Source organism: Drosophila navojoa, chromosome 3, assembly GCF_054131105.1.
Source record: "Drosophila navojoa isolate 15081-1374.11 chromosome 3, UAZ_NAV_1.0, whole genome shotgun sequence".
In the NCBI taxonomy this organism is placed as follows: Eukaryota; Metazoa; Arthropoda; class Insecta; order Diptera; family Drosophilidae; genus Drosophila; species Drosophila navojoa.
The window spans coordinates 28,466,399-28,493,868 of NC_142891.1; the positions used below are offsets into that span (position 1 = coordinate 28,466,399).

The 27,470-nt window shown below is 40.0% G+C and overlaps 1 protein-coding gene and 1 long non-coding RNA gene across 3 annotated transcripts in view; both read right to left on the bottom strand.

The window, feature by feature from the left end:
- Nucleotides 1-4,641, bottom strand: part of LOC115563943 (uncharacterized) — a 31,949-nt gene extending 27,308 nt beyond the window's left edge. The window contains exon 1 of one of the 2 annotated variants that reach the window (XM_030387686.2): nt 3,164-4,641. In XM_030387686.2, coding sequence (XP_030243546.1) covers nt 3,164-4,378 — 1,215 coding nt within the window. In that variant the 5' untranslated portion in view covers nt 4,379-4,641. The remainder of the gene's footprint in view (nt 1-3,163) is intronic. The other variant, XM_030387687.2, reaches the window with a different exon arrangement.
- LOC149091958 (uncharacterized) overlaps nt 1-27,470 on the bottom strand; it is a 150,378-nt gene that overhangs the window by 99,498 nt on the left and 23,410 nt on the right. The gene's annotated exons all lie outside the window — the stretch shown is intronic.

Sequence of the window (27,470 nt, forward strand, 5' to 3'; positions counted from 1 at the left end):
CTATTTTCCAGCTAATTTACTAGCTGTTGTTTTTGTGCAAGCTGTGTGAGGGAAGCATATACACAAACATATATATCTATATCTATATATATGTATATATATGTATACATCTAGCATGACTATAGCACATATATAGTACCTACTTGTAGTACGTACTACATATATATCTATGACTCTCTTAAAAACTTGAGTGTCCACTCAGCACGTGCAGGAGCCGGGTGGCACAGCACAAGGCTGGTGCAAGGGAGAACGCGACGTGGGTGGGCGTTGAATATAATAAATTTTAGCCGCCATTCGTTTTTTCCTGTTTTGCTTTCCTTTTTTGGTTTTTATTTCATTTTATTTTATTTTTATTTTTTTTGTGGAACCATTTTACTAAGTTGGGGTAAAGCGATTTTGTTTTGTGCAAAAGTTTTGTTTAATTTGTGCAATTTTAATACTCTGTAAGCAGCGTGAGCTGTAGAGAGGCTGTGCTGCGATACAGCAGAGAGCAGTAACGGCAGCCCGGGCCGAAGATATGTCTTTTTAGACCTAGACCTAATATGAGGTATTACATATAAATGTTTTATTTGCATCTGATAAGTATCTGATAAGTACGTAAAGTCACAGACAATAAAGGAGTTATATATATAGTACAAATAACATATAGATCATTGAGACATTGGGAGACCGTTAGAGAGAGAGAGAGAGAGAGAGAGAGAGAGAGAGAGAGAAAGTAAAAAAATTTCATTTTTAATAAGCTGGTATTTAGTGAAATAAGTAATACGTATTTTTGTCTGTTGAAATACTTTTAGCATTTTACAGCTATTAATTAGCTAAGAATAAAGATGCATTCATCAAGTAGTATAGCATATAAAATACATATAAAATTTAATGGTATTTGACAGTCGATCAGCTCGCAGCTAGAATAATACAAGAAATTCTATGTAGATTCTTAGCATGGGACGCATTCATTACTGTAAAACATCAAACAAAAAGGCTTTTGCCAAATAATTACATTTTCCAAGTAGAGGGTATCTGACGGTCGGTCAGCTCGCAGCTAGCCGGCTCTCTGACATGCTTTTCGCTTTTTGTTGCTTTATTTTATAGTTGCTTATGCAAGTCAAATAATTGCACAGCGTCAAGTTTTTTAATTTGTTGCTTTGGAGCTCGTTAAGAGGGAAACTTTAAAGCCTCAGCTCTGAACCGCTCGGCTGCTGCATCACCGCATCACTGAGCCACTGAGCCACTGCACTCCTGTAGCTCTGCCCCACTGCACCGCCGCATGGCACCACAGTTACACATCATAAGCCACCGACTGCTGCACTTTTATGACACACATTTGGGGACTGCCGTTTACACAATATTTGGCATCTGCTTGGGGGCGTGGCAAGATGTGGGCGCTCGTATGTTAGAGCTTGCCAAAGCTTTTAGTAGGCGTCGCATTATCAGCCCGATACAAAGGCACATTATGCGCTTCCGATTTGTTGTTGTTGTTGTTGTTGTTGCCAGTTATGGCATCGCTTCAAAACGAGGTTAGCTATAGGAAAAATGTTAGACGAACCCAACCGAAAGGAGCGAAAGGACACATTTTGTTGTGCTTTTCCGAGTGGGTCAATCGAAGCTGTTGACTTTGGCAGCAGCTGCCTTCAAAGATGAAGCAGAGCATTTTTGTAGATACATATGCCAATCAATGCAGCAATACACATACATACACATGTATATGTATATGTACATAAAAAGTGAAGACATGAAACGCCACGAAAATTGACCAAAGCGAACTAAATTTCATAATTTAGAGTACATTTTGGACACATCAGCAGGAGGCGTGACGGACCCAGAATAATAATTGAATCCTGATCATGATCTACGTCCACATAAGCGAAAGCTTAGTAATTCGATATGTAGTCTCGTAAATTCGTTTCGATTTATAAATTATTTGATATTTCAATAAAATAACAGATTATTCAAGTGTTATTATTATTTTTAGAGAAGGAGACTATATATTAATAAATACATATAGTCACAACTATATGCTTTTAATATAAATAAAAAAAATTTATATATATTTTATTCATTGGTATCAGTATTTATATACACATTCAGTATTCAGTAATTTATCGAATTTATTAACTGTTTATGCTTGTAGGAACCAAGAATTTTTTATAGATAGTCGAGTACTCCCAGTTTGAGTATACTCTTACTCATTTCAGTATGTCAAGTATTTCGCTATGGTATTCATGGTAGCTCAACATGAAGATACAAATACCGCTATGATCCGACTAAATACCAAAGACAGTTTTTGTATATTATTATTTTAGGTTGCATTCAGAGCATAAAGAAGCTTGCTTTGATTGCTCTCGACCTCTAATATATATATAAATAAAACAAAATTGCTGTTCCTTTACTAACAGCTTTATGTCTTCCTATAGCAATAAAGAAGTCATTAGATAAGAGTTGGAGATCAAATGAATATATCATATAAGTCATTATATCTGCGTGCCACAAAGAGCGCTGCTTTCATTCAGCTACTTTTGAAGCAGCTCAGAGAGGGAGAACAGTTCAGTGGATCGGTGCAGTTCACCCATCTGCATTTCCACTCTCACATTAGTAATTACATTGTAATATCACATTTAGAGTTTTGGCAAAAGATTATAGGTTATTTATTATACCCTCTTCAAAGGAGTTAAAAGTTTCCCTTTTCAGTTTGGCGGTAGTTTTTCGTTATGACATGCTAATAAATTTAACTTTTGAATAATTTTATCAAATAAGCAACCGAAAAATAGAAAAAAGATAATAAAAAGCGAGTTATAAAATATTTTTGTATTAATTATATATTATATATTTGTGATACTTGGATAAGCTTTGGCTCATCTCTGGTTGAGCAACTTGCTCGTCATTTACCAATAATTAAATTTAATTTGAATTGTTCAACGTATAGTAGGGTCCACTGTATACGATGTATATGACAATTCGCTGGGGCATGCCAACCTCAGTTCAAGCTCTTGCAAAAAGGAAAACAGCTGACACTTGGAGTGGGGAGCATGCATTGGTTAGCTAGCAATAGATTACGATTACAGTTAAGATTACGCGCACACACACACATACACACATACAAATACAGATACTAGACAACACACATAGAGAGTTGGGCAAGCTGGGGCTTGACTTGGACCGCATTTACCTCGATGTGTTCGCAGACGCAGATGCCCTCCTCGCAGTAGGCGCACAGCTGGAACTTGCGCCCCTTGAAGAGCAGCTGGGGCTCATCGCTGACGAGGGGCTCGTACTGGGTTTGCTGGAACTGGAGCTCGCGCAGCTGCCGCTTGAGGCCGCTGGTGACGCCGAGGTCGCCCTGCTCGAAGGCGTCGCTGCGACGCATGCGATAGACGCTGCACTTGCGCTCCAAGGGGCCGGTGGGCGGCTGCATGGCCTCGTCCTCGTCGTAGGCTGTGAGGGGCTGGCGCTCGGCCGAGTCGTGGGGCTCGTCGTCGTCGTCGGCTCGCCGCAGCTTCACTGCTGCTGCTGCTGCTGCCGCTGCGGCGGCGTGCCCTGGCGAGGCCATGGGCGTGGCCGGCGTTACAATGATCGCATCGTGGTGAGCTACAAACATGGCCGCCGCGCCGGCCAGCTCCAATTGGGGCTCGGAGACGGCGGCTTCGGCGGCGGCCGCCGCCGCTGAGGTGCTGGGCGTGGCGTCTGTCTCCAGCATCGACATCGCCGTCGTTTTAACGCCGACCGCAGCCGATGGCAACGCAGGAGTAACTGGCGGCGTCTCCTCCATTTGGGACACCAGCGGCAGCGTCGCCGTTGCCGACTTGTGCAGCTGTCCCGCTGCCGCCGCACCGGGGGGGAAGCCAGCGCTGCTGCCGCTGTGCCGATGCACGAGCTTCGGTGAGACGCGTCCGTGTGATGAGGCGAACTGCTGATAGGGCGTTTGCACGGGACCCCCGTGGCCGTGGTGCAGATGGCTGTGCCCGTGGCCCTGCAGCCCCTGGGCGTGGCCGTGGGCGTGCCCGTGCATGTGCGAGTGTGAGTGCGCGTGTGCGTGCGCGTGCGAGTGCATGCGCAGCTGGAGCACCGACTGCGTGTCGGAGCCGCCCGTCCCCTCCTCGATGGGCAGCAGGGAGCGGGACTGCGTGTAGGTGGCGCTGAGCTTGCGGCCCTGCGGCTGCTGCGGCGCCCGCAGGTAGCTGGTGGGCAGCTGGTGGAATTGCCGCGACTGGCTGCGCGTCGGCGTCGAGGCGCCGCCATGATCAGCGGCGCCGAGGCCGACGGCGGCTCCAGCTGGTTTCGGTGGATGTAGTTTCGCTTGTAGCTGTTGGTTCTTCTTCTGCTGTCGCTGGCGCTGGCGCGCCTGGCGCGAGGCCAAGGAGGCGCCGCCAGCAGCTGCATACATGTTGCTTACTGCTTAGGCTTACCGGCTCTGGATCTACTCTATGGCTTACGCTTAATTAACATTCGGTTTCTACTTTCACTTAGTTTAGATCTAGCATCGGTTTGCGCTTCGACTTCCTAATTTGCAATGCTTGGCAGTTGTAAACTGAACTAAACTAGACTGAATGGAGTCAGCTGCCTGACCTGACTGTAGAGCTAACCTCACTTCTTGGGCAGTTTAAGCTAACTGTTTTTTAGTTTAACCTCGCTTTATTATTATTACTATTAAAAATCTGTACTTTTGAATATCAAGTCGATTCGAACCTTCTCTCATGAGACTATATCATCTCACCTTAGCCAATTCAATTCTAAGCACAACTAGCCTTATCATTACTCGTGCAACTCTAACCTCACTTTTACTGTTTCTAACCTCACTTTAAGTAATTCTTATTTTCTTTTAATTTATCTTTTATAAAGCGTGTTTTTGGAAAAATAACCGTTAAAGTTCTTAGCAAAATTTGTTTATGTTGTAGTTGTTCTTGTTGTTGTTGTTCTTCTTCTTATCTGTCCCTGTATATATGCCTAACATGATGTCACTATACTCTCTAACTGTTTCGCCTAGGTTGCTTTAGTGTAGTATCTATAATATCTGATTTCATTCGTTTTCTTACTGTTTTGTGTCTGTATTGACAAAAATGATTGTACTTTGGATTTCTTGCTTAAGCTTCAACCGAGTGACATGTACAAAACGTTCTTTGAAATAAACCTCATTGAAACCATCAAAAGTAAATATTTCATTGGTATAACAATCTTCGAATACATATATACGTGTATATAAACTAACAAAATCATACAAAAACAATTCGCAGACTTAACTTAGGCTAGGGAATACATATATTGTGCATTGCTTGTTCTTGTTCTTCTTCTTGTTGTTGTTGGTTTATCAAAAAATATATAAGTATATATATATATATATATATGTCAAAAAATTGTATTTCGCTTGGTGTCTATTTTAAAATGTTATATTTGGGCTTTGATTTTCTATAAATACGTGCAACGACTCTAACGATCCTCTCTGCCTATAAACATTTCAAAAATATGCTCTCTTCACACTCGAATTACTTATGGTGCATACTTTTCGGGGCGTATTGTCTGTGTGTATCCTTTGTGTCAACTGTCCTGTCCACTCGGGCCGTATGATAAAAATAATTAAATTACTTTTCTCTGTTTATACACATATATATATTTGTATATATAGTTTTATAAGCTAAAAGCTGCCTGGATTAGCTATGTATATACATAAAGTGTATCTTGCTTATCTGCTAAATACATGCGAGTATGTATACATAGAAATATTTATTTGGTAATTGTCTAACTAGTGTCCATTGGCGTACAAAATGCGTCTAAAGCCTAATGCACACACACAAACACACATACCAAGCCATGTAAACAATTGAATAGAATATATATGTGTTTCAATTTTATCTGAATATTTTGCTTTTCGCTTTTTACTTCAGTTTAATATGGAAGCTTTCTAAAGCACGTTTTAAATCTTACTATTTGCTTGCGTATCTGTTTTCTATTTTCACTTAGAGACATGCACATACATAACGATTGACAATCCTTGGTTCATACTAGGCTAGTAGGCTAAATTTTCACAATCAGTTTGTTGTTCTACGTGTACTCTGATTTAAATTAACATTTCAATTAGTTGCATTTTAGTTACGTGTTGCTGATATCCCTGGCAATGCACAACATGTTCTCATGGGCTCTTTAATTTTATAACTTCTCGTTTTATCTAAACTTATGTATAAAGACGGATTTACTGCAAGGAACACGACGATAATCGATAAACACAGTAACAGCATTCAAATCAATATGAATATTTATGGTAGACGCGCATCGTTAATGCTAAAAACTATTTGCTAAGCTGCAAAGTGGATTGTCAGGGATGTGTGTGTGTGTGTGTGTGTGTGTGTGTGGAGTATAGAGCGTGAGAAAAAGGTATTTAGTTATCGACACTTATCAATAAGAATCTTAAAAATAGATCAACATCGTATTGCAAAGTTCTCATTGGCATGCCCCGACAAACTGATACAGCAATGTATGTGGAAATTATCAAATATTCAAGAAACTCTGTTAAAAACATACTGAAATATTTATAGAAAGCAAATAAAATTTTATGAATATAAAATATCGTTTTAATGTATTTAAAAATAATATGCGTATATTAACATGTAGCACATTTTCCAAATATTACATTTAAATAAATCAGAATGATATAGTGGAAGATACATAGATCCTTCGTTCATTTATAATTTCCATAACAACGACATAATCAAGATGCAGAATATTTGATATGCCACGCCTTCTTCTGTCAGAATATATTTTCATAATTGACCCATTAAATGAATTCAGGATAGAAATATTTGTATATTATTAGAGCACAACAGTTAAAAGTATTTGAATACAATATTATAGTATACCGCTCAGCATTTTATTTTCAGCTCTTAATATGGCGGTACTTAAACTTACTTCAATCAATATACCAAACGCCACACATCATTCAGCTGGACAAAGCAACTCAAAACTTTTTACTACATATTAAAGATTGAAATGTTGGTGCTTCCCTGCTTTCAATAGAATGCAGCTTTGCACTCATCCATCATTAATCAATTTCGCGACTCGTTATGGATGATTTGTTGAAAAAGTAAAGAGCAGAGTGGAGGAGCGATGAAATATCCATTGAAAACAATTTTCACAATCGCCACACCCTTCGGCCACACCCCATTCAAAACTCATCAAACAATAAAATGCGCAAACTTTTCATTTTGACTTTCGGTTGGAAACCTTCAAGTTCTGTCGAGCAAAAAAAATAATAAGCGAAATCATCTTGTAGCGAAAAGTGAAGAATATAAAAACGAATTGAAGGCAAACTTTCTTCGCTCAATCGCACACACATACACAAATACAAACACAAATAAACAACAGTCTCTGAACAGTCGAATTGTGTTCAAAATTCCATTCATAACACAAATTTAACAATGCGCCAAATGTTGGCGGCACTGAAAAGTGCAGGCGATTTAAAAAGGATTCAAACAGTAGTTGCCCAATCCAACAGGGTGACTACAGTGAAACTATGCTAATGTGCACGTATTAATTTATAATTTAATAATTTATATTTTATTTTATTTCCTATGCTCTATAATGCTTAAAAAGGATTATTTGACTCTTTAATATTTTAGATTATATTTGGTTAGTTACCCCACCAAAAGAGAATATTCTAAGTATAGTTAGATTGATTTGAACTAAAAATAAGCGTAAATCCCGTTCGTTGGTGCTTTAAGGTAGCCTGCCTATTTGTAGAGTCCTTGCAGGTGGCCCTTATCGATTTATGGTAGCTCTTATTTTTTCACTGGTATATTCAAAATATCAAGACCCTGACATTAAAAAGACGCAGCGGGACTAGTATAATAATCTTTAATTATAGCTCTTACAATAGTAAAATAAATAAGATATAATAATAGCTCAATTTTCGATGGAACTAAGGGTACAAAGTTACTTCTGACTGTTGCGGGGTATCTGCATATCTGTCATTGCTTATCTTTGGCCTCAGTGTTGCTTTTGCTTCAATGTGACTGCGATATTTTCATGTATTCGAAAATATTTTGAAATTCACGATTTTTCTGCGTTGTTTCTTGCTGTTTTGCTTCTGCTGGCTCCTTTAACGCGCTTCACATGCGATTTTGTCGTAAACACGCGAATTAAAATCGCTTTTGGTCTCCAGTTCTTTTCGGCGGGTTGTACTTCGGCAACCTTAACATTTGCCATGACTCGGCGACCTGGTCTGCAGCAACACTCAGGGTCATAATAAGCGCTAACATATCCATATAAGTCAAAAGTACGCCCTCGCGTCCTCTCAGCTATTTCAACGTTTTACTCTTGCCCTTTCAATTTAATTTAAGTTTTTTCTGTGTTTTTTGCTGCGTAAATTGGCCAATTGCAAATGCTGGCCGAGTGACGACAATGTTTAGGCCCTTAAACCGCTTTGTTGGCGCGTGGCTTATGTAACAATTTGTTGATGCCTTTTGGCGCAAAACACGCACTCAAGGCTAATTAAAGCCCAGACCCACGGCAACGCCCCGACAATAAATGCGACGACCGCTAACGGCTGCCATTACGGCCCAATTCCTATACGCATAAGCCCAAATGCGGCTTTATATAGCTAAGTATGCCAGCTGCCCAGTCACGATAAATGATAGTAGGCCAGAAAATGGCTGACGTGTCGTTGGATCATCTTCACTTGTTTCCTTTGATGAAAGCCAAATGCAAAGAGTAAAATGCTATTCTTGTTGGATAAGCGTTCTATTGATCTTCCGGTAAAGCAGAAAGTCCACATCAATATTTCCAAGAAATGCTCAACTAAGTGTTAATTCTCATAAAATATTTTTAAACATATGAAATAAGTTATATATGCATACATACATACATATATATATATAAACATACATACATTTCGAATTTAAGAAATATTAAATCTAAAGAAATATTAAGAAATATAATCGCCCTTTTGGGCTTGTGCGCAATATGTATATTTATACTTTATACTAAGACTACAGTAAGACGGACATATCACAAAATCAATTCATGTATACTTCTATTTAGTGAATATATGAAAGTCCTCAGCCACATATAAGAGCTAGCTGGTGAAGCTTTTCGCAACATTTGTCATATATTGTATTGCAATTTTATATTAGCGTTTAACTTTAGTATGTTTAGAAATCTTGGAAAAATTCGATAATTACACATGTTAATATAACTTGATAACTTGTATTGAGTCGACCTTATGACCAATACGAGAATTTTAATATGAATATAGAAAAAATGAAAGAATATTTCAAACTTAAAAAGATGAATAATCCTAATCTTCAATTTAATGATTTAACTTTGCATACCTTGCAAGATGTATATACATATATATTTTGTGCAATTTTCACTTTTTGTGGTTATTTAGAACAAGTTTCAAAACGAGCTCATTTCATGGCTGCATTGTAAGTGTTTGGAATAACTGAGAATAATGTCAATAGTAAATTGCGATAAATGAAACGGGAGCTTAGAAAGTTCTGGCAATTATTTGCAATGTACACAGTATTCGCGTGCTGGACGGCAATTAAAATGGGGCCACGTGTAATATGAATTTAGATGACAGCAATTAATGCTACCGAATGGCATTCAACAGTCCATGCGGCTGGCAAAAAATCAATACAATTGCAAACCAATAGCAGATTGGGCCGTGTGGCGTGTGGCGTGGGGCGTGGGGCGTTGGGCGTTGGGCGTGGCCAGACGCCTACTCAGTAAGCCGAACATAAAAGCACAAATAGAAAGGAGCAAAACATGAGGCCAAATTATGCAAGCTGGATAATTACAGCCTGATGCTGTTTTGGTCAGGCCAGTGTGGCATTATAGCTAAAAGAGACCCACCCACTCGCAGCGTAAGCACGACACACACTCACCCACACAATCGCACCACCGCACACCCACAGAACCACCCACATGTGAATGAGTCAACTTGTGCATAGTTACGCAAATCGAGCGAACGGACGAACCGGCCACAGGAGACTTTGTGTATGAAAGCGGTCTGGCATTTCCAGGCAGACATCGCGGCGTATACGTCATGCGACTGCCAGATGAGCAGTCAGGCAGCTGGGCATTTAGCTAAAGGTAGAAAGCAGCCCAAGCGATTTCGCTTTATTCATTCATGGCGCATGAATATCTAACAGCCACACACACACACACACACACAAAAACAAACACACACAGAGGGTGTCTTCCCCTTTTAGCCGCACAAACAAGCCTCAGACTGCTGGGCATTCCAAAAATCTCTCTGATTCTCATGAGGATTTATAAAATTTATGAAATTTGCATTCCAGATTATTACATTATTATAGAGCTATAAATAATATATTATTTGAATATAGATTTTTATTTCGTAATGGGGTTTGTCATATCCGATATAGTACTTGCCGCATTTATTCTTACAGATAAAGATCTCAAGATACTGTGAGGATTCACTTGTAAGCCGAGACGAATATATAATACAATTAAAAACTTTAGTAGCCTAAGGTTACGTAGGGCTCACGTAGGGTTCACGTGGAGTATTGGGATACGAGAGACCATAATTTAGTTATATGGAAAGCAACGTTTATTTTCCTGATATATACACATTTCACATCAGATTCATGGCAGATTCAGCATAAATACCGGATGAGTTACAGATCATAAATATAATTAAATAAATTAATTTCGATACCGGTTTTGATTTCAAATGTAACTTAAAATATACATTTTTTGATTATTTGAAAAAAGTAATTCAAAATACAGTCAAAAAGCGAGTAACCCAACAAATTAAAAGTCAGTAGTTGTTATAGGTTTTAAGATCGCTGCGTTCAAAAACATGGACTAACGGGTAGGGTTAAATTTACTCAGCTCGTCAACCTGCACAAGAAATATTTGTATGATCTGCCACGCCTCCTACTTCAATTTGGTTTTCTGTATGCAAGTTAGCCAAGTCTTCGCATTAAATTTGGCGTTTTAGCGGAGTCTTGTGCTTATGGGAATGCCCTCGATTGAGTCATTTATGCGCAAGTTTGGCCAGCCGTGCAATATGCATGCAGTGATATGCGAGAAGGCGGCGCCCGAGCAGGGAGCTACCAATGCGTGTCACACACAGCCAGTGAAACACAGACACAGATGTGAGCACACACACACACACATACAGAGAGAGAGAGAGAGAGAGAGAGAGAGAGAGAGAGAGAGAGAGAGAGAGAGAGAGAGAGAGAGAGAGAGAAACAACAGTGGCAGCTGTGGCACGTAAAGTTGTCTACGCAGCAAGCTTCGCCAATCGACGTTGGCTGGCTGCCGCATTTGGCTTTTGTGTGTGCGCGTTTTGTTGAGATTGAAATTAAAATTTAAATTTATTTTCAGTTGACTTTTGTGGCGTGCGGCCAGCGTTTTGTTTACTTCGGCTCCCAACGAAACGCTGCTCACATCAGGCAGCAGTTGAGTTTCATGAAAAGCAGCCATTCGACTGCTAATTATGAGCTCCAAAAAAGTTAATTGTATATTGTGAATTGTGCCGGGCTGTGACATATATGTTATGTTTACATATGTACATTATGAAAGAAAAGAAGAGCTGAGCATAAAGTATCTTATATTAGTTATAGTCAGCATGGATGAGCAGCTCTATTCTAGTATAATCAGATCTTATGATGGGATAGAGCATTGAAAGGCATACCACAAGTAATATATATCTAATCGATAGGCCCACTAAAATGAATCAGTTAAGAGATTATACATACATGATAATATATGAAGTTGCCAATAAGACCCACTAAATTCTATTATTTTTCTTGGCATTTTCATAAATTTCCCTCTAAACACGACCTATTTATGATGCAATACATATGTCTAGAATTTGATTGAATCATATGTCTAGCTTTCGAAAAGAAGGCAATAACAGGTGGATGACATTTCCAATGGCTATTTGCATACTTTTGCGACTTACTGTCAATTTGTCAATATTACTCTGCGAGGGAGCGAGACAGTGAGAGTGTAACGAAGTTGAGCAAGAGCTGGAGCGAGTCGAGTACATATTGAGAACATATTGAGAAGCACTCGAGGGCGTTGGGTTTTCGTCGAATTTAATACAAAACAATTTCAAAGCCATTGCCATACAAATGTGCCAATAGAATTGGCACACACGCATACACACGCCCGCCACACTCATGCATACATACATTGAAGGGCTGACTGGCAATACGTTACTCTCTTTGCATGTGTATAAAGTACGGCGGATAAGTTTGTAACCAGCCAGCAACCGGAAATATTATTGATTATCGCAATGTTAAACGTTTACTTTTTTGCTGTTTATATTGTTATTATTATTATATCATTTCCATTTATTATGGCCGCTGCTACTCCTGCTACTGCTGCTGCTGTTGGCACGCGCTCCATGTGCAAGAAAACATATCAATTTGATAGCAAACTATTTCCAGGAGCTTCCACAACGACCAACGGCGCGTCGTAGCTCCCTTTCCCTAACTATTTTGGGGCCTTTTTTGATATTTTTGGCAAACAGAACGTTTGATTTCTTATGTAAGTGGAGCAAGTGGCAAACGCAATTCCCTGCCCCTGCTTCTCCTGCTGTTGCTCCTCCTGCTGCTAGTTGGAGCTGCCTCGATAAGCAGCTATCTACGCCTCGTCTTGCTCTTCCGCTACAGCTGTCTGCTCCTGCTTCAGTCGCTTGCCTCGCTGTCTACTTCCGTTTCCGTTCGCGTTTTTCTATTTTTTCCATTTGTTCACTACTTATTTTTGCATTCTTGTTTTCTATGCATCGTCGTCCGCACTTCAGTCCTACATTTCGTTGGGGAAAGGGCGCATATTGCAGCAGAGCAGCACAGAGCAGAGCAGAGCAGCGGCTGCTGTCATTCATAAGTTTTTCCAGCATTGATATCAAATGTAGGCACATTTTTAATTAAAATACTGGAGTCCAACTGGCTGACTGGCATAAAAGGCTTCCACTTTTGGCACCTCCTACACCATAGCCTTCGAATGCTCATGCCACTGACATTGAATGGAAAACTAGCACCACTTGACATGCCCAATAATAGTCTATGAAACCCGAAAACCAACCTCTAACTATTCTCTGACATTGCAAATATAGAAAATAACAATAGATTGGAATAGCTTATATTATTTTCGCAGTTTGCTGTTTCCCTTTAGGATCTTAAGAACTTTAAATAAAATATGAAAAGCAGTAATTCGATTATTATACATATATAGATTATTATTAGATGAGTTTGTTTCAATTTCCATCTTCACGCCCACAGCAACTGTGTGGCTATTTCTCACTACGCGCACATCGATACATAATATAATATTATTGATTCATATATGTATGCGGCCATTGGTCCTCGTATAACATCACATGCTATCACTTCTGCTTAATTGAAGCCGTTAAGGCCCGTGGAATGGCGCAATGGGCATTAGATTAAGACAAAGCACCTATGCCATGACCAATGGCCCAATAGGCTGAAAGGCAACAGGCAGAGGCAGCAGGCAGTCCAGGCAAGTATCAAATAAAGGCAACAACAACTAGAACAACAGCAGCAAAGGGGGAGAAACATAAATTACAGCACCACAGAACAACAGCAGTCGCTGGGGCGGCACTGCTCCTGCCCCTGCCTCTGCCCCTGGTGGTGGTGCTGCTGCTTCCTGCGAGCGGTCGCTCACTCTGAGACCCCACCACAGCCCCACCTCCCCACCTCCCCACATCGCCACACTCGAAGCATTTAAAGCCCGCTGCAAAGTGGCATAAAGAACGCCATGAAGCGACTGTGTTTATTGCCTTTTATGTGCAGCCTTAATGGCTACATTTGGCTCCCCAGCCATGGGCCAGTTGCCATTCCCAATTTGCAGTTGCAGTTGCAGCGCAGCTTAGTGTCGCCGTTACAGTTGATTTTGTTGAGTAAGCAACAGTTGCCGAGTGTTGCATAAAAAACCGTTGCCCAGCCATGCGAGCAGTCACAGCATTTTATGATGCCCAGGAAAGCATTTGGAACTAAATTTGATATTTGACTGCGCTGTGACTTGTTTAACTTGGGCTCTACAAACCACTGAGCTAATCACGAACTTTTAAGTTTGTTTATTGGCGACTTAAGCCTATTTAAATGTGTGGGAAATCAGTGTATAGTCCATGTCACATATGAATGGAGACTTGGTAAATCTCATAATATGTATACATATGTATATCAGGGAGTCGATTCAGTTCTGTCCTTCCGTCTGATCTGAGATCTGAGCAGATATAAGAATTAGGGAATTGACATTTTATATTTGATGCGTATACTCGTGTATGCCACAAACCTAGTACGACCTCATCACATTGTTTCGATAACGTATCCCATTTATTGGGTTCAGGCATAAACATACAAATATGCGAAGATCGTATACATCCCTCCTACGCTAGCAGGTAGTGCGATGGGAAAGATGAGGGTCAAGTGTATGAACTCTATAAATAGACAGATGAATTATGTAACACACAAACGTTGAGCCTTACAAACTCAGCGATACGATAGGAAACAAACTCAGCGATAAGATAAGACCAATGCTGAGCACACTCACTAGATTTAAGGTTTGAAAAATGCATGTTTATCGACAACAATCGATAATATCTTTTAAGTGAAATTTGAATACTACAAATATCAGACTTACTGTACAGAAGCATATGACGAATAATAAGATTTTTTAATGTTGTTGGATGCCACGTCCTTCTTTCCCCAAATTAAAAAAAAAACCTATTTCAAGGGACTTGTTACAAGTACACACATGGTGATTAGCACATTCCAATGCTCAAATGACGATAGCTTCAGTACAAGAGAAGTTATTAAATAAATAAGTTCTCATGATATAGTCCACTGTGCAGCGCTGCAGCCGCTGCAGCCGCTGCAAGCTGCGCAGTTAGCAGAATGTGCGCATGTGTGTTTGTATGTGTGCATAAAAGCATCCTTTAATGGTGTGAGTATCAGTTTTTTCAGGGTCCAGGCATGTCCTAGTGTAAAGTGATTTTTAGAAAATATTTATGTCCATTTCAGCTTTAGCAAGATTTACCAAATAATCGGCTAATATTAAAGAAATATATATATACCAAAAGCAAATGGCGCCGAGCTGCAAACCACATACATTCTGGATTTTATTCTCTTATTAAACATATCTATATATCCACCTCAACTTTATCATAGATGCCTGCTGGATTGACCTACGAATCGATAATATAGAATATTATATATTATATTCAAGATAAATGCAAATGGCCCCGAGCTGTAATGAAGAGTCTCTCTGTATACCAATGATTGTCCAACGGCCATAAAGTGGAAGTTTTTCTTGAACCTTTCAACTGCAAAACAGTTGCACTTGACTCCGCTTCCGTAACGCCCACCTCACGACCCGTACCCCTTCGGAAACCGCTTCTGCTCTCTCTCTCTCTCTCTCTCTCTCTCTCTCTCTCTCTCTCTCTCTGTGTTTGACCTTTTTATTGTGTGGGTGGGTGTCGGAAAGGGACTCGGAATTTATTTTGCATCCTTTTCTGCACTGAGTAAAAATTTCGCAATTTATTTTGCTTTGTGTATTGAGGTCAGTTTCGTTGTTGTTGTCGTTGTTGCTGTTGTTGTTGCTGCTGCTGCTGGCGCCTTTGTTGACCAATAAAAAATGAGGTTAGCTTTGTTTAGACAGGCAAAACACAATCCAAATCGAAAGTGGAGGCAGATGAAATATTATATATAACCTTTGAGCGGACCAAATGACACGCAGCAATAGAAGCGGCCCGACCCACAAGGGTCAGCATAAAAAAAGAATGCTTGACATATTGACACACTTGGCGAATGATTGATTTTCCCACTGAAGTCCCAGGGCCATTGAAACAAAAGACAAGCCTCTCGAAGCAGCCTGCTCTGGCTATGAATACGGAGTAATTAATAGCGAGCGGGACTTGTTGATTCAATCAGCGACATGCGGCGCGATAATGCCACAACTGCACCCTGTGCACACAGCAGGAGGCGTGGAGCAATCCTCGGCTATACAAATAAATTGCTGTGTAAATACATCGAGCGACAGCAAGCAGCGCCACGTTACATTGTCATTGTTATCTGCTGCACAGCATGTCCTGATTTCCTGCTGCCCCGTTGCCGCTCGACACGCTGAGAACGTCAGCTGCCAGTCACAGGCAGGTGAAGGCAGCCAGGTGAAAATCGGAAAAGCAGCGCGTTATGCAAATGTTAAATGCTAAATGACAAAATTCTATCTTGTTGACGCTTCGATTCGCTGTGCATGTTGACCCAACTCTCACAGTTCGATCAAAGCCAGATACATTCAAATATATGTATGTATGTATGTATACATATCTATGCATGTGAGTGGAATGCTTATATAAATACATGTATTACTCGTTTACGTGCTGGGTCATTGTAAACACATGTATTGGGATCAAGCCAAAGCCAGCTGGTAGAGGGATTTGTGTTTGGGCTTGTCGAAGCAGCCAGTCAGTGCGAATCTTGTGTCTTATATTGTCTTTGCGTCAACAACAATACTAAAATACAACCCTAAGTTGCTGAAACTAAACTGACCAGCAATGTATAGACGTTAAAATTCCTTTTAGTCAGTGAGTTGATAGTAAGTAGTTATCGAGAAAGTCATATCAAGGCTTTGTCCCCAAAACTTCCTTGTTAAACCCACAGATAAAAGATATTCATACAAAGAGTGGACACTAGCCTCACTCAGTCCTTTATTTTGCTTGTTAATGTATTAATTAATGACGATCATTCAGTTTTTTAAATACATCCATTACGGTGCTAAGCAAATACCAAAAAATTGTTTCATTTTGAAAAATAATTTTATAGCTATTGATTATCTCTACAATTGGTGTGTTCTCCAGCCTGGGGATTCGGAAAGTGGCCGTGTTATATAAAATAGTTTTTATTAATAAGTAATATTCGTATTTAAATATTGGTATATATCAATTTCAACAGCTAAAACCAAAACAGAGTGTGTACAAGCATGCGATTTTCTGTTATGGGCTGAAGATTGGTTTGCATTAATCTGAAGGCCTTAGATTGGTTAATCAACATTTTGATTTGCACCTTTCACCGTGATAATATAGAGCAACAGCAAATAATCCGTCAACTCTTGAATGCTAGTGCCACAGACTAGACAGACTGCGAGATGCGACCTCAAGAAGTAATCTTCGTGTGCGCCGGCTCTTGGGGTTCTGTTTATGTATGTCCATCTCGAGAGGTGTGTGTGTGTGTGAGTGTGGGTGAGTGTGTCTCCATGGAGTGTGCCCAAAGTACCATCACGTGTCATTGGCTAAAGGTGGGTGGCTAAAGGTGAGTGGCAATGATGCGCTTGCAGCGCTTAGACATGCCACATGCCAGCTGCCACGCCCATGTGTGTCTTAAGGGAGCATGTAACCCAATTAGGCGGAACAGCAGCCACGACAGATGCCAATTCATTTCTGCCATTAGCCAGGAGAACATGGTCAACAATTTGAAGGCTGCCACACTCGCATTTGTATTTGCATTTTGATTTGGATTTGCATTTGCGTCACGTGCAACGTTTTTTAATTATTATTACTACATTTTGCTGTAGTTGGTTTCTTGTAATTAACATATTCACAGTGCAGGCGACAAAGGCAAATGCGAAATGCGAAATGCGAATGCGAATGCGAATGCGAAATGCACAGGACAAAAGACACAAAAGCCTCGCGCATGCAAATTAAGAAATGCTAAAAAGCGAAAAGAATAAAATTAAATAATATGAAATAAAGTGACCCTGGCGGTGTCGGAGGGCGGAATACAGCCTCAGAGGCCCGGGGGTGAGGCTGCAGCCTCCGGTTACAAAGAAGAACGACTCAACTAGGAGATGCCCGACCATGAGATACCCTGACAGCCGCCGCGAGCTGCTGAAAATTATTTATTGCTTTATTTTATTATTATTGCAATATTTATTGTTATTATTATTCTATGTATGTTGCATTTAATACAATTCTTAGTCTATGTGAAACAATGTTTCGATTAGAAGAGTGCGAAGAAAGCCTTGGTTGAATTTTTCAAAAAGGTTTTGCAGTGACATTTGACATTTATAATACCCCCTTCGGCAATGCCAAGAGGGTATATAAAAACAAAAAAACAAAAAATGTGTACGTTCAAGAAGAAGCGTAGAGTGTTTGCTTCCTGGCTCACAACAACACACACACACAGACACAACAGCTCGAGTGTGTGTGGGCTGCGCTCATAAGTAGGCAACAAACAAGGTTTACGGCGGGCTGCGGGACAGGGAGAACAAAGCAAAGCGCTTCGCATAGGCCAAGAGCCTATTCGGCGCAGGGGACTAACGGGAGGTGGGCACGAATGCAGGAAGGATGGGGAGAGGGTGGAGGATGGGGGAATGTAATGGGGCTTTTTTGGGTGGCATATTGACTAAAGCAATGCTTAGCCGTAGCTCAGAGTCTACGCTCTGTAAATTAGGTGCTTAGTCATTACGGCCTGTTGGCATTTAAAAACGGCGAAAACGAGGCGCATTTTGAGAAGCGGCTACAGTGAAGCCTGAGTAAAGAGGTTGTCAATACAGCAACAGAACACATACGTAAAATAAACAACAATTATTCGATTAACATAATACTGTACAGGTGCACGTAGGTCATATACATATATGAAATGAGATATTCTTAGGCTCTTACTTGAAGAAACAAAACCAAAACAAAAAGGTTTAGTGCAATCCACTGTTCAAGCTGTGACTTCGCTGCGCCAAGCTCCACTGTTTAATTATGGAACAAGTGTTTTATATAAATGAGACCCCTGCCAAACAGCTTGCACATTGGGTCGCCGGCTATTCAGCTTCAGAAATGTTAACTGCTGTTGTCTTAGGCCACATTCACTCCAACCCTTTGGGCGCTGAGAGCCAGAGGCTTAAATGCAAATTCAAGCTAATAAATGACAGGCCTATCTCAGTAGATCTCCACACAAGTTGCGCGCATAAACAACCCAAAGTCCGGGATGAGAGCAGATTGAAACTGAGTTTGAGGCTGAGGCTGAGGCTGAGACTGAGGCTCTGGCTCTGGCTAAAACTGGGGCTGATTCATTATAAAACATTTGCCCGCCCACAGTGTCGATGCGATAAGCGTAAATTTGCCAAACACAAATAATCTTTCTGTTTGATTCCACTGAGCCCGACCCGAACCTCGAACCTCAACAGACAAAGTGCCCCACCTGATAAATAGCCGGCTTTAAAATCTAACGAGCCGCTACAATTGAGACCCATTGCACTTGAGTTTTGATGCCCTTTTCTTTTTCTTTTTCGCTTCCCTTTCTCTTCTTTCTTCTTTCATCCAGCTGCACCTAATGCATATGCACTGGCAAACAGAAGAAGCTGAGGCGTAGAGCCAAGAGCTGCCAAGAGCTAGTTACGGCGCATAGATTTTTATGACCCCGTTGCAAGAGTTGCCGCGCACCCTGCAGAGGCGGCTCCAAGGAGCGGGTATTCCGGGGTGCTCCATAGCATTTCAAGTTTTGCAAAGTTTTTAAGTGCTGCACATTGCCTGATTGGCTGCTAGTGCTTGTGATTTAAGCTAATTGCCTTCATGGATGAGCGACCTAGAGAGCGAGAGAGAGAGAGAGAGAGAGAGAGAGAGAGGGGAAACAGCGAGTAAGAGAGAGAGAGAGAGAAGCTGTAGAGCTGTAGTTAGTAGAAAATTAAAAACAGCACTTTCAGCTGTATTCACTTCGAAATAACTTTATGAGTTTGAAGCTAGTCAAAAAATTGTTTTTGTTTAACTAATTTGATGGCCTCTAATTAGATGGCTCGCAGAAAATAAATTTAAATATTGAACGGAAAACGTATTCGGCACTCAATTCTAATTATTCGATTGCCGAGCTCAATTACTATGTAGCTTAGATCCTAGTAAGCAGGCCCTGGAAGGAAGATGGCCAAATCTAATAAGCAAGCCAGCAGAAACGTAAAACGCAAACAAACTGCGTCGCATTTATCTCAGCCGCAAAAACGTCTGCCATATTTCATTTTAAATGCAGCACCTGCAGCTCCCGCAGGCCCAGCGACACACAGACTAAAAGAACAAAAAAGAAAGAAAATAGAAGTCGAAGTGGAAGTGGAAGTGGAAGTGGAAGTAGCAAAGGAAGGACAAACCCTCAGAGCAAACGTTGAAAACAAAATGTCAGCGATGGCAGCTGGAGGAGGCAGCAAAACAAGACGCGGCCTCCTCTCATATTTAAGGAAATTGAAATACTCTCTCCATTCTAATGTTATTGTGCACATTAAGAGGAATGCGAGTGCTCTTATTTCGTCATTTGATTTGCATGACAGTAAAACTAAGTTTCAGATAAAACTAATTTAAGGAAGCATCTTGTAGTAATGCACAGTGAACTTAGCATCCACATTCATGCGATCCACACTCGAGCTCCACAAATGTCGTCAGAGCTCTCAAGTAGCTGCTTTCAGTCGACATTCTCACTAATACTAGTGCATATTCAAGATCTCTCTCTCTCTCTCTCTCTCTCTCTCTCTCTTTCTGTATCGTGCATCATAATTAACTGAGAAGCAGTTGGGACCATGCTTTAATAATTGCAAAATCATATTTAATGACGAATCCATTAGACCCTGCGATAAGGGATAAGCCAAAAACCGCAGTCGCATCTGTAATCAACATCAGCATAAACTTAACTGAAAGCGGCAAGGATATCACGCACACACACACCCCACACACATGGGCATTTTTTAATGTCTGCCTGTGCGGTTGCATGGGGGCGTGGCAACGCCTGCCGACAAAGACATAACTAATAACATTAAGTAGTTAGCAGGCGCATCATTTGAATTATGGCCACGTTCGTTGACGCAGCCGGCACGTTGGGCTGTTGCCACCCACACAAATGGCACGCCCACAAGCCAGTTTAGTCCAGCCAGATTTTAGCCCCCGCACACATGCGTTGGGCCTGAGTGTTGTTGGATACTGTGCACTATTCTGGCTGCTCGGCCATGTGGCTAAAATTGAATTTTGAAATATGGTTCGCAGGCACGAAACGAACAAATTGAAGAGAAAGTAGAAGAGGAGGAGATGGAGGAGAAGGAGCAGGAGGCGCAAATCAAAAGAGCAAGCAAGTGATGCCTTGAAGGTCGACTGACCAAAGGTTATAGACTGAAAAAAAAAAACCCTGGACACTGCAATACGCGTGCGACAAGGTCAAATTCTGGTCTAGTTTTTGCTGAAAACTTCTCAAAATAATTTCAATAGCAACAACTTTGTATACTCGCTCACGAAAGGAAAAGAGAATATCGGTTCTACGCGATGCCCATTGATAAACTCGGATCTCTGACTACATGTAAGCAATGTATTCCACTTGTATGGTCAAAACTTTGAGTAAATAGCAGTTTATAGGGAATACAATATAATAATAGGGAATGTCGTACACAGTTCGCTTAAAATATGCATGTATCTTAGAAAAACCCTCAGCTTCCTCTACCACCAGATAAGGATCCAAGTAGTAATCTAAACGAGTTGACTTACTGCATTTGTATCCCGCTAAACCAAAAATCGAAATAAATCGAAAAATGTATACAAAACCAAAGAGAAATGTGAATAATATTTATATAAGCATTAACCACGGTGGCTCTCAATAAAATATGATACCGATAATAGACGGTTCTATAAAGTGCCGTTTTAAAAGAGACGCGGAATGCAATGCTAGAGAATTCCATATATGATATACAATAATGTTCGATCAACCATTAAATTAATAGAATTATACAAAAAATGCAAAATCAACATTACTATGCTCAAAAACGTTATTCCCATTTTATTATATCAACTATCTTCAGTTTTCGACGTTATTTTTGGACGAAATTTCATTACTTGCAGTTAAGAATACCTTGGAGATTCAGATGACCATAGCGGACAACACACTGTGGATTCTGCCAATGTCTCACTTAGTCAAATTATATTTACATGCTATTATATCACTCGTGCCATGTTGGCAAGCGCGCTTAAAGTTCTCCAGGCTGCCAAAAAGGCCAAAGGTGAGTCAGGTGGTGTCAGACAGACACATTCACACACTGCGGAATGGCTCAACACTTTGCAGAAGAGACAGGAGGGTGGCTTGGACTAGGGGCGTGCAGGTGAAACATGTGATGATAAACAACCGAAAGAACCAAAAAACAAACAAACAAACTGAGCTCAAAGTTGCTCTCAATGGGAATTTTCCCAGCAGAAGCTTCGCGTGAAAGTTTGAAGAAAACTTGGGACAAACAAAAATTTGGCATTTGCATTTGTTGTTCTCCTCTTTGGGACCAACCCATAATCAAGTGGCTGAAATTAGCGTAATTGCTTGTAAATGAGGGAGCTAGCCAGCCCACCTCGAGTGGGGCTCTCGCATTACGTATACGCAATGTGCGGGCTGTTCAAAGGTGGCCCGTAATTGGCAATTAATGCAGAGTAAACAAATCAAAATCAATGCAATGTGTGGGTAATTAACTGTACTCCACCCAGCCGAAACACTCTAAGCAGATCTGAGCACTATATGCTCCATGTTCATGTAACCCCACAATATATGTATATGTATATATGTATACATACATATATACATATGTACATATTCACTTTCGCATTGGGCTGCGGCTGTTTGCCACAGTTGCGGCTGTCATTATCATTTTTCACGCTGTCTTGTTGAAACTTTTGATGTTTGGTTGGCTGTTGTGGTTGTTGTTACTGCTATTGCTGTTGGTGTTCGTGTTGCTATTGTTGTTGTTGTTGACATGTGGCAGAATTTGCCGCCATTCTATATGTATGTACATATACTGTAAAAGCGTATATATGTATATTTTCTTCTTTGTTTATTTTGCATGCTTTCCGATGGCAGTTGATTTTTTTATTTATGTATGTCTTTGTTTCATTATTTTTATATTATTAGCTAATATTTCTATTTATAAATTTGTTTTTTGTTTTTGTTGTTGTTTTTGTTTTAGTACTTTGATCAGGGCCAAAGGACGCCTTGATTAAGCCACATTGATATCACTTTGTTTACATGTGAACAAGAATTCTATAGCATGCGTGGATCCAGTACGAAATAATCTAGTTATCGATTTCAATAATATCGATAATAAAGATATCGGACTTTCGTTTTTAGCCCATGCCGCAAATGCATAAAAGGAGAAGGAGAAGGAGAATAGATTCCTAGAGCTACTAAAAATTGAGTGCTTCATTTAATTATTGTGTTATTATATAAATATTGTATTTGTTGATATAAATATTATATAATTTCCTTGATAATTGGTTATATTTATTTTCAATTATTTTTAATTTAAATTTCATTAACTTTATATCAATTTTGTATTGCTTATATTTACATATATTTATATCAAATTATTGTTATTTTGATAGATTTAATTAATAATTGATCGATTTTATTATAAGCATTATTTTAATTCATAATTATTATTTAATTCATAATTATTTTTTATAACATTTATATTTAATTTATTATTCATATTCATACATATATTTTTACAAATGTATTTCTATTGTAATTACAATTTTGCTACACAGCTTTTCCAGCCATTTCCTGGACCTAAAATGAACACATCATACACATATCAAAATATGATATATGTAAATATATTGATATTGATTGAATATCGTTGATTATCGTTGCAGAGTCAATGTCCTGGCGGACGATCTGATAAAATTGCAGGCAATTTGTACTTTCTTTGTTATTGTTATCGTTGTGAAACTAAAAAATATTAATTTATATGCGGATGTGTGTTGGGATTCGTGTTGCACATACTTTTGCACGGTCATTGAAGCATTATTATTCAAAGGATTCGCATCGGCAGCCATGTGAATTATTAACGAGCTTCGTTGTTGTTTTTATAAGGCGATGTTTCCATATCTTCTTTTTAATATTATTTGTTGTTACTTGTAATTTAATACACCATACTCTACATATCTAAGGCATTAAAACTTAATTACGGATTGGCGAATTGCACTTGGAATTGCACTGAATTGAACAACTTTTAATTGCGTTTACAAATTTTTCTCATTTATTATTGCATACGAGTAGAAAAATGTATAGAAATTTATTGTTGTTTTTTCTTATATTTTTTTGTAATTATTTGTTGTTGGGCAACACTACGCGGCTGGCGAGAACGCGGACCCAGCCCCGGAACAACACTCCTTGTGCTAAGTCCTGCTACTGCTGCTGCTACTAGTCCCGACGCCGACGACGGGGACGACGACGACGGCGACAACGCGAGACACGCGCGAGGTGCTACAACAAAAACACGACTGAGCCGTCCAACGGCCAGCAACGAATTACGAATACGAAATTGAAAGCGAAGCCGAGAATTCGCCATTCGCCATTCGTAGCCTTCGTCGTAGGTTGAACGAAATTGAAAGCCTTTACACGAAGTGGGTCGCTCGGTCGCTGAGCAGTCGTTCTGCAATGCAGCAGCAGCAGCAGCAGCAGTAGAGCTCGCGCTTTGTTTACATGTCACAAGCACACACATACTTATAGACGTAGCGATGGCAGGTAACGACCGACTCGTTAAAAGCTCATGCACGCTCACTCAGCCAGCTGCGTCTAAGGGTGTGCTTATGTGTGAGTGGGCGTTGCATGCGTGCGCTCTCTCAAGTTCTCTCCCACTCTCTTTTTCAGTTTGACGAACAGCTGTTGGTGCTCTGCCCTAATTTCCCGACATTGCAAAGGCCGACTCTCTCTTTAAAAGCTTCAACTGCACTGAGCGCGCTTTTGGTAAGTGTAGGTGTGTGTCTGTGTCTGTGTCTGCGTTTGTGTGTATGTGTGTGCGCATGTTATCCTAGCTGACATTGTAAACATGACCGAAATGCATGTTTGTAAAGGAGTGTGTGTTTGTGCGTGAGAGTGTGGGCGTAAAGCCGCATTCGAAGTGCCCAGCGCCAAGTTCATTTGCATATTTGAGATTATTCTGCGAGAGCGCAAGGGAGAGACAGCGAGCGACAGAGAGTGAGAGGTGTTTGTCTCATGTGTAACGCAAAGATAAGTTAAACTTAATTAAAGTTTTAGAAAGGAACAAATCGCTGGCTGAATCGAGATGCATAAATTATGACAATTGGTCCTGCTACAGCTATAGTATGCATAAAGGACTCAACTATTCATGCGCCTTCATAATCATCGCATTTTTAATTATATGGCTCCAGTGGATTACAATGGATCTGAAGGATATTTCAGAAAATAGCCATATACATATGTCTCTAGTTTTCAATAATGTATATTAAGAAGGAAACTTTGAATGCCTTCCCAAATATTTGTAGAGTATTTTTGCTTCGGCAACACGCTCTAAACAGTTCCTTTCAGTAGTTAATTATTTATTGGGCTTCAAATTAGTTTTTGACAGCTGGATTTTATGTCTTTGACATGTCGTTTTGCTCTTGAGCTTGTGGATCTCAAGTGCGTCAGTTCTTATGGGCCTTTCTCAATAATTCATGTCCCTGTTGCATGCACATGACCTTCCTCAAAGGCAGCCCATTCATAAAGGCAAGTAAGCCAGATTTTTGAGATCATTGTTGGGCATCAACTGCTGTAGGTCATCCAAGTCGTGTTTGGCAGGTTCATCTGACGGCCATGTCGTGGTTACAAGTCGCCTTGGCATCTCTGCGATGCCATGCCTACATGCGAATTCCTCGTACTCCTCGTGCGCCTGCCTCACAATCGAGTCAATCTCAACGTCCCCTCGCTCTTCAGCAGTCAACACAGTCGATTGCACCGCGTCCCTTCCATCGACGACCACATTGGCACCCAGTGGTCCCATCAGATCAACGTCACAATAAAGGATTTTTCCAAGACTATCCCCAGAATGCATACTGATTGAATGCGAGACTAGAATTGCTAGATATGAAAAGCAAAGCATACTATATTCATCGTTTCCAGCCCTATAGAGATTACTTATCGAACTGCGTTTATTTTTCGATTTTATTGACATATGCTATATATGTATTCATATATACTCATATATATATATAGACAGGCCAAGTAGGTAATGTACTCCTTCTAAAGTATTTAAGACGGATTCTGATTGGTCTTTTTGTTGTTTTCTGCGACTTTGCTGGGATCTACGTTCTGGGTCTGGGCTTGCATAAACCGCTGCTGCTTCTTCTTCTCGTGCTCCAGTGCCGCTTGGGTGATGATCTTGTTGACCTCCTGGCCGGCCAGCTGCTGCTCCTTGCTGTTGTCCATGATGACGAGGCGTTTTATCTGCAGGTCTGACGATGAATTGGCCAGCTTGTTCGATTCCGTCCAGCCAGTTGTCGCTGCTATTGGTGGAGTGAAACTGAACTCGAAACATTTCGAACGGCAGTTGCTGCAACTTAACTCAGCACAATTTCCAGGCAAAACAAACAATTGATATTATTGATATATATAAATGTATATATACATATATCAACAAATAGAACACGATCAACGTTTGCCATAAACAAAAGCAATTCCGTTCCAAATGCCATTAACTTAACTTCATTTATCACTTTTCATTAGACGAGATCCGATATAGTAAGCCTAGAAATCATACTGCCGATTGATATGAATGCAGACTTCTATATTAAAGCTCTTATACTCGAAAGCTCCTTGTGGTTCGCTCTTTTCCTTGTGAACTCTGTGAGCTTTCGCGAAAGCTTTTTGGTAACTGTCCCGGCTAATATATTTTGGTGTGTGTAAATGTTCTTGCTCTGGGTCAATAGCTCACGCATAGACTAAACAAATTTATTAAAATATGGATAAATTCAAGTTGAGCAGGAAAAACTATGCCAGACGTTACACTACCCTAATAATTTAATAATTATTGAAGTGCCTTAAAACTTTCTTCTATTATTATTTCTATTATTTTTTATTATATATTCATTCATTTATAATTATTTCTATTATAATAAACAACTCGAAAGCTCAAGTCGAGACTGCTCGACTACGAGATCCCCTGCACATGTATAATACCACACACACACACACACACAGGCATAAACTAGCATTGGCTGCAGTGTGGCCTTGCTATGGGAAACTAATAACTTTTCTTGTGGGCGGACTAACTTCATGAAACGTTCAGAAGATAATTATAATATAGATATATGTATATGCATTCGCTAAAGCCAAGTCTCTAGCAATTGAAATACGCCTTTTCCAAATTTAATGGTGACAGGTGAGGTAAGTTTAAAAATCAAATAATAAATACACAAAATAGATCTACATTTAAAATTTGGCGATGGAGCAGGTATGAATGGATTGCTGATAACAAAATAAAAAGATAAATAAAATAAAATAATAAATTATCGATTTTTAAAGCAAAACTGCGCTATATATACGAACATTATTGAACAAATTTTAAGTCTCCAGCTCTGCCACGCCTCCTTCTGCCTGTTAGATACATTTTAACAAAACCATTATACTCTGATTTCTCAGTTTCAATGGGTTCAGGGTATAAGAATAAAATAAATTCCAACTAAAGTTATTGGTAAAATTATATTCCTGGGTATCTTT